The 12,634-nt window shown below is 31.5% G+C and overlaps 1 protein-coding gene across 1 annotated transcript in view; it reads left to right on the top strand.

Moving 5' to 3' along the window:
* Window positions 1-12,634, top strand: part of LOC115886136 (potassium voltage-gated channel subfamily H member 8) — a 118,278-nt gene that overhangs the window by 96,322 nt on the left and 9,322 nt on the right. The window contains exon 10 of the mRNA XM_030905208.1: window positions 7,352-7,556. Coding sequence (XP_030761068.1) covers window positions 7,352-7,556 — 205 coding nt within the window. The remainder of the gene's footprint in view (window positions 1-7,351; window positions 7,557-12,634) is intronic.

Raw genomic sequence — 12,634 nt, 5'->3', positions numbered from 1 at the left:
AAGTGGCAAATTTCCATGTAATTTAAATAGAAAATGAATCGTCTTTGGAGCAAGGTTGATTGTGAATATTAAGGGTCTGTTATTTTTTTTTAGACAATAAACTAAAAATTTTGAGGGCGTCGTGAGAGAAATTATCAACTTTTCAAATAACGGACACCCCACTGTATACAGGGTGTCGTTGAAATGGTGTAAAAAAATCGGGGGGTGATAGTTTTAAAACATCTTATTGCTTTAAAAAATGAAATAATCCAATTACCAAAATTCCTGATTAAAATAATGTAATTCATAGTAAATGTTCAAAGTGACCACCATTCATTTCAATGTAGACATCTGATCTTCTTCTCTACGATCTACGTAGATACCCTGTGGAATATCCTTGGTGTTGTCCGAATTTGAATGGAACAATCAATAATGCGTTGCCGTAGTTGCTTTTCAGTATTAATCGGCACTGAGCAAACCAAATTTTTTTAAAACCAAAAAAGTTTATTTCGTTTTTAAAGCAATCAGATGTTTTAAAAATCATGAAATTTTGATTTTCCAATTAATTATTTAATAACTACTTGGTTACTTTTGAACCGCCATAACTTTCATAAGTTTAGGTTGATTAACCAGGTAGCAACCCTTCAGAGCAATCTCTTTGCTTTCAATTTTCTCGAAAACCATCGCTCTGGGCGATGTGCAACAAGAGTACCTTTTCTGAAGGAAAAAGTATGTAGATTCCAAAAAATGAACCCACGTTGCAAAAAAAAATAACCTCAATAAAGTTATTCACGAAATAACCCCCTACCCTTGCAAAAACTACCCTTTCCGCTTTTCCAAATATTTTTTCAGTATCACCATTTGATTTAGGGTCAAAATTTATGGCAAAGGATTTTTTTTCGAAGTCTTATCTCGTTTTTAAAGCTTACAATTTCAAAACAACCGTTTTTTAAATTCACCCTTTCAGTGCCCCTAACTCTCTTAATATGCATTTTTCGCCCTATACTTGTAGGAACTTTTTTTACTATTTTTAGGAGTACATCACCCCCCGATTTTTTTTACACCATTTCAATGACACCCTGTATACAGTAGAAGATCTTTTTAGCAACTTGTCAACCTTTGACAAGTTTTCATAATAAACTTTTTTTTAAAGGCCCTGAAAAAATAAAGTAATATTTTTTTTATGAAGCTGTCTCAACTTGACACTTCCCTTAAAAAACCTCTTTTAAAACGACGGTGTCAAATACGCCTAAAGATGGTTTTAAATCAAGAAAAACAAGAGAAAATAAAAAATAACAAGAAAAGTAATTTGAGGAACTTGCCAACACCATTTTTTGCGGGTTCTTTTTTAAGTAAAAGGGATTTTTTTTCTTATTTTCAGTTAATTAAGCTTATTACACTGTAAATAATTTCAAAATCCAATATAAATCTTACTCCGGTGTCTCTGTTGATATAATATTTTAAGAGAAATTACGAAAATTCTGCTGTAGGCTATAAAAAGGGGTGAAGTTTCTGTATAAAGTTTAATTTGAGAAGTTTTTGGTTGAAAAAAATATTTGTAAAGGGGTACGTTGATTCATAACTGATATGGTGATGGTAACTAACTTCTTTGAAGAAAGTTAAATTGCATACTCTAAATAAATATCAACAGATTACTTAAGGTTATATTATGTACTAGCGTGTACCAGCGACTTCGTTCGCGTCGAATTAATCATTTGTAATGGTGATGATAAAGCAAAACAAGAATTTCCATTAACATAAATTTTTATTGACATAAAAACTGGAAACAATACAACTAAGAACAATTGCAGAAGATACGTGGGAAAAATATTTCAGAGACTTATACGCAGAAACAGATCACAACCAATGGAAGCACAAGAGACAAGCCAAAGAGATAATACAGAAGATCATGCGCAAATCACTTACAAGCAAGTAGAAGAGACAATAAGGAAACTTAAAAATAGATAATCTCCTAATCAAGATAAAATACCAAACGAGTTAATAAAAAACGCAGGCACGGCTATCATAGAGGAATACACAAAACTGTTTAACATTATATTACAACATAAGAAAATACCAGAAGAATGGAAACAAAGTATAACAATACCCATTTTTAAAAAGGGAGATAAAACAGACCCAGCAAACTATAGAGGAATAACATTACTGAGCACCTCGCTAAAACGTCTGACTAAGATCATTGCGGACAAAATCTCCTCAATAGTGCCAATAAGCGAGGAACAACAAGGATTCCGAAGAAACCGATCAACTACCGATGCACTATTCATACTCAGACAACTAGTTGAAAAATCCTTAGAATATAATTCTCCAGCCTATCTATGTTTTATAGATTTAACAAAGGCCTTTGATAGAGTCCAACTAAAAGACATTATCACCATTTTGGAAAGCAGTAATGTCTCGAAAGAACTCACAGAACTTATCAAGGACTTAAACACAAACACAACAACCCAAATAAGAACAAACTTTACCTTAACGCAGCATCTTCAAACTACAACTGGTATTCGCCAAGGCGACAGCCTCAGCCCTCTGTTATTCAACAAAATCATGGATCAAGTAATAAAAACCGTCAAGAATACTGGATTAGGATATCGAATGGGAATGCATAAAGTAAACATATTATGCTATGCCGATGACGCAGTACTTATTGCAGAGTCAGAGGACGACCTCCAAAGAATGCTACAAGCTTTTAACAGACAGGCAGAAAAACTTAACATGCAAATTTCCACAAATAAGACCAAATGCATGACCATTACAAAGGAGCCTCTACGGTGCAAATTGGTAATAAAAAACAAAACTATTGATCAGATAATGTCATTCGAATACCTCGGATGCAAAATTACAAGCTCAGGATTCCTGGAAGAAGAAGTAAGGAAACAAGCCAATAAAGCTGCCGCAATATCAGGACATCTTAAATATCCCATATGGAAAAACAAACATTTGAGTACAGAATGTAAGTCAAGAATATACAAAACCTGCATACGACCAGTGATGACATATGGTGCGGAAACCAGAGCTGAAACATCAGTAACAAAGAGAATCCTACGAACTACTGAAATGAAGACCTTAAGAATGATAACTGGATACACATTGAGGGACAGACAGAGAAATGTAGACATAAGAGAAAAGTGCCAAACAAACGACGTTGTCAGATGGATAAGGCAGAGAAGAAGAGAATGGAACCAGCATGTCAATAGAATGGGCCCCGACAGAATGGCCATAATAATTCGCAACAACGTACCCCATGGCAGAAGACCTACTGGACGACCACCTAAACGTTGGCAAGACAGTTGACAGTCAACCTCGCAAGAGTTGCTTAGACGAGGAGGAAACCGGAACTAAACAGGCGATACGCCTTCTAAAAGAAGAAGAAGAAGAAGATAAAAACTGGATAAAATTTTCTCACATTTGCGTCAGCATGAGAAAAAACAATATGGCGATATTATTATATAACTTGGTAATATTTGAGGGGTAGTTTCATCTCGTTGGATTTGACTTTCGAAAAATCCGTTTGCCAAAAATAAGCTTTTTACGTCAAGCAGTTTAAGCAGAACCGTGGTTAAGAAAATACCCAACTTTTTGAAACACCCTGTATGATTTTTTTAAAAAATTCAAAATATGTAAAAAAAACAAATAAATTATGCTCGTCCAAGCGTTTTCCCGAAAGACTAACCGTTTTTTAAATAACAAATATTGTAATATTTGAGGGGCGTTTTCACCCTCTTGGAATTTGAGATTCGAGGAACTCCTCCTTATCGAACTTCTACACCCCACAGTCAATCCGTTTACCAAAAATCAGCTTTAAACGTCAAGCAGTTTAAGCAGAATCGTGATTACTCAGGGGTCATATTTTTTTTCTTTTTAAAATTCCCGCTTTGCTTTAAAAGGTTCCAATATAAAACAGATACCAAATATTTTTTGAAAGGTTTCATAGATAAAATCATACATAGACACAATTTCTCATAGATAAAATGCCAAACCAAACCAAACCAGATTATTAATGCTCAAATTTTTGCTCACTCTATATATCTCATCTTGCTTTGAGTGAGACTTTTCTATTAAGTTTTCTTAATCAACTTTTCCCTCTTTGTTCTCCTTGAATCAATATAGACCACTTGTAACAAAAGTACATTATTACTATTACAATTAATACTGATTTATAAAGACTTCAGTTTGTGTTGGCTAAAACAAAACGAAAACAGCGTTCCAAAAGCTGATTAAAAAAACTTTTTGTTTAAATCGAATGAATTTGTCAGGCTAGAGGTGTACGTTTCAATTTAACTTTTCTGTCTTTTTGTAATTTTAATCAGGCTAGCTAGGCTGCCGGTAAGAGAGGAAAAATGGCAGCGCGTAAATAAAACGGGAAAATCTGGGAAATTGCAAGGGATTTTCCTATTGGAAGGGAAAATTCGAAAAGCCAGTCTAAACGATATAAATTGGATAACGTTTTTCCTCTTCGGCTGTTGCAGTTTTTGAAATAAGATTTGGGAATTTCGCGTAGACAAAAATTTGTAACTGAAAATGATCTGATACAATTTATATTTTTGATTGCTTAATATTTAAACTAAATAACAATAGTGATTTTTGTGTGTTGTCTTTGTTTAGAAATGTAAGATGCTATGTGCAGCTATTTTTAAATGTTCAGGGATCTTTTTCTATTGGAGATGGACGAAAACTAATATCAGTGTCTGGAGCTCAATTTTCATCAAAAACACGACGGTGAATACCGCACATCAATATCTGTTACCGTCTCGGAGTTACGGGGTGTTTTTCAAAAATGTGCATTTTTAACAAATCGCTGTCACTTTTTTGCTGTGGAAAATTTTGTATTTCTATGAAAATATTTCCAAAGCACCCTTTTACGTAGAATTTAATTGTTCAATTATACTTTTTTTTAAATTAATAATTTAAGAGTTATCCACAGAAAGATTGATTTTTATTTGGGACATCCTGTATATTTTTAATTAACTGAAAATAACTTAAAATTACCTTTCCAAAAATATAACACACTTGATATTTTGTTATAATCCCCTTCGAAATACAGAATTTTTAAAAGTTCGCCACTTTTAACTAGTAGGCTTTGGACCCCTTATTGATGATATCCCCTAATGGAACACAAAAACATATTTTTCCAGCAAGACGAGGCATTGAATAGCTAACCATGATCCCAGCCGTTGGCCGTCGAGGCCGCCGGACTTAGTGCCTATGGATATATTTGCGGAAGAATAAAGGTTCTTATTTTTAAATTGTCCGTATTACCTAGACAAGAATTAGAAATACTTAGCAGTTATGAGAGCGTATCTTTCACCCCTACTGAGTTAATGAATTCCGCAAGATTTGTTCAAAAACGGCCCCGTCTGTCCATAACAGAAAACGTTCGATATTTCGAACACCTGTAGCAAAATCTCATGTCTTGGTTTGCTATTTATTTTTATTGTTATTAGATATAGTTTAAATGTGTTGATGTTGGTTAAATGTAGTTTAAATTGTTATAAAATTCTGCATCTCTCATAGCAAATATTATTTTCGTTTTAATTGATGCTCACAGCTAGAATTTTTTTGCATTACAGCCGGAGCCATTCAAAACCTATATACTTATTTAAACTGGGCGAATTTTTATAAACTGTATATCTCGAAGAGGAATCGAGCAAAATGTCAGGTGTGCTATATTTTTAGTAAAGTAATTTTACATTCTTTTCAATAAATTAAAAATATACAGGAACATATAAAAAATAAAATTTTCTGTTGATAATTCTTAAATTATTAATTTTAAAAAAAAATATACTTAAACCTCTCAAAAGACAAGCAAAAATGTTAGCGACCCAAAACACTCTGTTATCGACAAGATTTATGACAGACTATTAATAATAATCAAACAGGCGCACAGTGCTTCGAACATATGGCTCTAGAGGACAAAAATCCAAAACTTCTCTTTTATTGTAAGCAATTTATTCAAACTAGGTTTATTTGACACAAATGATGAGTACTCTCATTGTACTAAATGATGATGTTCTTAGTCCCACGTTTATGAAAAAAAAATCTTATAAATAATAAAAATGTTGGAGCTGTATTCCATCTAAGCAAATAATAATTTATAGTATGAAAACGGTGTAAGTATTAAATAAATCCCTGTGATAAAAAGAATTGAAATAACATTAGAACATGATTCCTACAATATAAGCCTAATATAAGATAAAAATGTTTTTCTTTAATGAAAAAGAAACATTAATGTTATATTTAATTAAAAAAAAACTTAAGATACTATAAATTTACTTTAGGACAACAAAATGCATAGATCGTAACTACTCTGATTCAGGAGAATCACTGCTGACAGAATCTTCCAAATTTATAGTATCCAAATCACAGGTAGATGAAGTATCCTCACATATAAGATATTTCTGTACATCATTTTCTAATATGTTACTTTTTCGCGTTGTTACTGTTCATTTTGTCGGTATGAGGGGTTCGGATGTTAATAGCTACCTCTTTAATAGACCATATTCATATATTATTTTTTCCTTTTCTTGGTCATGAGATTTTATAATAAATTGAAAGATGGACACTTTTTTTATGCGACGTTTCGCTCCAACATACTGGACTTTTTCAGGCACAAGTGGTGTCTCATTTGACTGGAAGGTTCATCAATATCTAATAAGAACGTATTTTTTGAAATACAAATAATTTTGAGTTCTTGTCCTTATGATCAAGCCAAGTATTAGCCAGATCGGCATTGCTTATCAATTTTACTCCATCTGAAAAGTATTATAAAATAAAGTTCGTCGCAAGCAGACGCAGATGAACTATACAAAAATTAAAAGTGTATGAATATGGCAACAAAAATATTCAATAAATACGATATGTTTTGATATGTTTTTTTTTAAATGCCTTTTTGAAGTTTGAAAACGTAAAATTTTTATACCCATTTAAGAATCATCTTAAAAAATAAATAAAAACTAAACAATCACGAACTTGTTTACAAATAAATTTAAAGTACATACCTTGTTTAACAATATCCATAGTGGCTTTCAATTAAGTACGTACCCGTTTAACTCCATAATATACAGAACTACTATGAATGTTATTCTTTTCACTGATGAGATAATGATCGCAAAATTAATTTTTAGTGAAAATATTTGCTAACAAAAACGCTGTTTATGAAAAATAATATACAGGATGGTTGACCATTGCTATAAGTATAAAATTATATATCCAGATATTAGTAAATTTTAACTTATTTTTTGATTTTTGTCCATGGGACGAAGCACTGTGAGGCGGTTTGGGCAATATCCCAACGATTTCTCGTATCTCTTGTTGTAAAACAACGCTAATATCCCTGCTTCCCCTTTGTTAATTGCAGGCAAGGGCGACCTGGTCGGCTCCGACATCAACATGCACCTGCAACACTCCAGCAACGGGGGAATGGTGTGCACTGAGGGCGGCGGGGGCGGCAACAGAGGGGGCGTCTCCCCCGACATCGTAATCAAGTCCAGCAGCGATGTGCGGGCCCTGACCTACTGCGATCTCAAGTGCATCCACATGCAGGGCCTGGTCGACGTACTGAGGTAAGTAGATGGATAATATGTTGCGCATGGATGGGTAGAGTGATGGAATTAATAGAGGGGTATTAGTAGAGCTAAATACGTATTACGTATTGTAGTTAAAGCAGGGTACATAATTTATACGTATCTCTTGAGACGCAACCACAAAACCATCCCCTTTTAGAACATTTTCTGTAATTTCCTTCAAAAAAATCCTATATGGGTATTTCGTCACTGCAAGAAAATCTGCAAAATAAAATAGTTATTGTTTGCTACTTGCTAGCAGTTAGTTTACTGATAAACACGAATTTTTGCCTAACGAACAAAAAAATGCTTCGGAATTTTCTGAAACTGCAATAATACGATACGACTTTTATTTAAAATATTTAAAATATTGAGGACAACACTTACAGCTCTAATTAAACTAAAGCCTCACTGAATAACACAACCACACAGACGTTATTAAAGTGCCAAAGTAACCGATCAAGATGGCCACCAATTAAGTCCTAATATTTTATTCCTGATATTAATAACCGCGTACATTAATATAATGTAGTGTGTTCCTTGTATTAATAACATTGTTCATTGTCACAATGTACAACTCATTAATCAATGATTTAGTACATTAATATAATGAAAATGTGTTCATTAAAGTTTCAGCATTAAAATAAAGAACGCATTCATTGCACAGTGGTTCCCAGATAGGTCATTACTTAAAAATATTCATTTCAAAATGTTGCATGAAACTGTTGCTAATACTTTTTTTTATATTCCCCTGTAAACGATGCATCATAAATAACAAAATCAAGTAAGCCTAGTGTAGCGCTTTTTCTATTAGAAATGTCACATTTTTGCTGCTGGTATCAAGCTGACATAGGCTTTGTGCTAAACTTAGGTATTACGGGTTCTCTGTGGCTGCTGTTAATTTCTTTCACAGCTATCTAGTTGATAGGTCCCAATTTGTTTCGATTAATGGTAATCAATCGGAGGCAAAGTTTACTACTAAGGGCGTTCCTCATGGATCCATTCTCGGTCCGTTACTTTTTATTATATACACCATGGACATGGCAGTGGACGATAACCACTGCAAAATGCATAGATATGCCGACGATACCCAATTACATTTAAGTTTTAGAAAATCAGAAGCATACGAAGCCCAGAACAAGGTTGAACAGTGTTTAGAAAAAATATACACTTATTCCAGCAAGAACGGGTTAAAACTAAATCCGACAAAGTCAGTAATCGTTTACTTCGGACCAAATAATAACTGGGCGGCCCAGAACATGAAAATAAAAATGTCTGATTCGATTATCTCCGTAGAAAGGGAATCAAAATATTTAGGACTTATATTTGACTCGCAGTTGAGGTTTAGATCTCAAATGAGTAAAGTGGTCAGGGCATCGTTCATCTCCTTAAGAAACCTATACAAAAACAAAGATTTTCTAAACTATAAATTAAAAAAGCAATTATGTGAGGCTCTTGTATTATCATAGTCCAATTATTGTAATTTTGTTTACGGGCCTTGTCTCGATCAAAAATCTAAGAGACAGTTACAGAAAGTACAGAATTCATGTATTCGCTTAATATACGGATTAAGATCGAGAGACCATGTTACATATAAACTAGATATGTTGAATTGGCTAAATATTGAAGACAGACAAAAGTTACATTTTGCATGTTTTTACACAGAATTTTGCGGAATGGTTTTCCTGAGTATTTAACTAATAAACTTAAATTTCGATACTCTAACTATGCTATAAGGCAGTGTAATAATATGGAAATTCCCAAACATCGCACGGCGCTATATCAGCGTTCTTTCTCCTACCTGGCAACCAAGATGTACAATTCCAACTTGAATCTATACTCCCTTGATTTAAAGACGTTCACTTTCAAAACAAAATTAGAAACTTATATGTTGAGCGGATATAGAATTACACAATAATTTGATTTATTAATTTTTGTATCCTTTACGGAACAATTTTCACTTTTTACTGTTTTTGCTTTAACTTATTAAGTTGTTGATTTTTCTTTATCTAAAGTATATTGTTATTTTTCATTTTTCTTACTAATTCTTTTTTCTTTGAATGTTATTTTTTAAGAATGTATTATATTATTTACTTTTCTTATATGCTCGGTTAACTTAACAGCTCTGCTGAATTTCGCCGAGTAAAAAATAAAGACGTTATTTATTTATTTATTTTATTTATAAACAGTTTTCAGATAACGCCAATTAATTACTTATTTTATTAAAATTGATAAAAGCTGTTGCCTTTTCTGTAATGGACGTTCGAAAAGAAGGTAAAAAGAAGTTTTGTTGGTTAGAGAATGTTGCATAATGTTGCGGTTAGAGAATGTTGCATATAAATTAATTGCCACTGGCTGTGGTAATGCCGCCGGATCTTATACCGGGTGGTTAAAGATTGACTTTTTGTCTTAAAATAAGAGTAACTTATTTTTTCCTCTTCGTGTCAACTTATTTCGTGGATACACTGTATATCAATTGACAATTAAATTGTATTTATGAAATGAAACAACTGACTCTTTTATTTTTTCAACATTTATAATAAATTTAACTTCTTCAATATGAAAAAACATGTACATATGTGCAAACATAATCTGTATACGTTTCCGAATAGTTAGAACGTAAAATGCAAATCACACGAACTGGGCCCAATTTTTTTAATACATATTACATTAAGTTTTTTATATACATTTATTTAGCATTTTTTGTCACTTTCTATTAAAAAAGGTGCAGTCAAGCTATATCTAGATATCTAACAGTTATGACCGCGCAGCTAATTAAGGGGAACCACTGTGCATTGGGACAATGAAAGCGTTCTTTAGATTAATGAAAATCTTACATTAATTTAATAACCAGATTTTCATTATATTAATGAAATTAGATTAATACTATTAATAAATCAGGCATCTATGATTAACAAATCATTAATATAATGAAAAAAAAATAATTGTCCCAATGAAATCAATGTTAATTAATATTATGAACAATATTTTTTTCAGTGTTTTTACCTTTATTTATACAGGGTGTACCAGAAATAAGTGCAAATATTTTAACTGGTAGTATAGTTCAACCCCAGAAACACGCCTATGAGGTTTTTTTCGCAAAAAAAAAAATTTGAAAATTCCAAATTTTTTGAAAAATTTTTTGGAAATTTTTTGGGATTGGAGTTTTTAGTTAAAAAACATAATTTCTTGATAATATGGCAACATAGGTATTAGATTAAATTTACAAGAAAGAAAATCCAGAAAAGATCGTTTCAAAATTTTAGCAAAAAATCATTTTTTTTGGAAATTTTCAAAGTAAAATAACTCCGTTATTTTGGACTTATTTGAAAAACGATAAAGAGAAAATATGTTTCTTTTATAGAAATCTACCACCCGTTAAAATATTTGCACTTATTTCTGGGACACCCTGTATATAGCTTTGGTATTAACTAGTAGTGGGAACTATCGAATGAATACTATCGAAACATTCGATAGTTGCAATTCATTCGAATAATTCGATAGTGAGTAAGAAAACATTCGTTGAAAACTATTCGAATAAAAATTATCGAATATATTGCCTTGAAATATTGTATTCTAGTAATTCGGCAGCAAAAACCATTCGTTTATAAAATTCATTCACTTATGAAATTCATTTATTCGTCAGGATCGATTATAATAAAATATTAACTGAATTTTAGTTGTCGCCCGGCGACGTAGGTTTCTTTCCGAGAAGCCCGACAGCGGTCGGTGGCAATGCTATGAAAGAAGCCGGCATCTTTGATTTTTTGCGGAGTCAGATATAGATAAGGACACATTATTTTTTTTATTGAGGTGCTAGTATTTACACAGAAAATACATTATGAAGGGCGCTGTTGCCATATTTTGGTATTAGTTGATATTAGCAAAGAATATTATTGTTTGGCTTTAGTTAGTTAGGGTTAGTATGTCTATATATTCTGCATTTTTTTAATTAATATTCTTTTGTTACACTGCAATAATACTTGTTATTTTGGATGTAACAGTAATAATTTGTTATACCTATTAACAACAAAATTTAAAATCATTTAATATAAATATTTTTTTTAAGTAGTAGCAAAATATAAACAACAAATTAGATGTCAAAATTATTTATATTAGATCCTATTTAAAAATAATATAGTCTCTAAATTTTTTGTGTGTGGCAACGTTGGTTTATTAAATAATAATAATTACAGAACTAATTTGTTATATTAATAACAAATTTTAAAATCATGAAATATAAACATTTATTAATTTTCTAAGCATGCAGTGTAATGGAAGGAAAATAGAAATAAAAAATTAGAAATCAAAATTATTTATATTAGGTACTTTATATTACTATTTAAAAATTATATTTACTTTTACTGGCATTTACTTTAAAAAATAAATGAAATATTTCTTCGCAAAAAACTACATGTAAGAGAATTAGCATAAACAAAATACAAACATCGTTAACTTTTTTTTTAAATTGGCACGTGTAAAACTTTCATTTTAATTTTCTCACCCCATAGTTTGAGTTCCATAACCCCATTTACTTAATCACATTACTTAAATATGATAAGTTCAACTAATTCATATTTTTAAAACATCTGAAATACAAATATGTATTTTTAAAATTAATTGTAAGTTCATCTCATCTCTCTTAAAAATTGCTACTTCTCAAAATTGTCCATTAAAAAATAGACCATATACAATATAAAATTAAATAATTGAAAGATCGGACTACGGAAAACCACACAAATTTTCGGAAACATTTTGACCACCTGCACATGCACACAATCGTCAATAAATAAAATTAAAAAATAACAACTATTTTAGTGTTTTAACTATTTTAATAAACGCAAAAATAGCAAAGTATTTATACGGCGGAGTTATAAAAATTTGGAAGAACTAATAATGCACTGACGCATACAAAAATCAAACGAATACTAAATTTCATTTATCAAAAGCATTCGATAGTCGTGGCTCAACGATAACCATTTAGTCGCACGGCGAGGTTGTCACATATGCTTTAGTATACAAATGAATGAATGATTTTATTCGAATAAAACCATTCGATAGTTGAAATCATTCATTCA

This window comes from Sitophilus oryzae, unplaced genomic scaffold (assembly GCF_002938485.1).
Source record: "Sitophilus oryzae breed Bouriz unplaced genomic scaffold, Soryzae_2.0 scaffold_1122_pilon_pilon, whole genome shotgun sequence".
Classification (NCBI taxonomy): domain Eukaryota; kingdom Metazoa; phylum Arthropoda; class Insecta; order Coleoptera; family Curculionidae; genus Sitophilus; species Sitophilus oryzae.
Note: the sequence above shows the minus strand (reverse complement) of the source record. Positions and strands in the feature narration are given on the sequence as shown.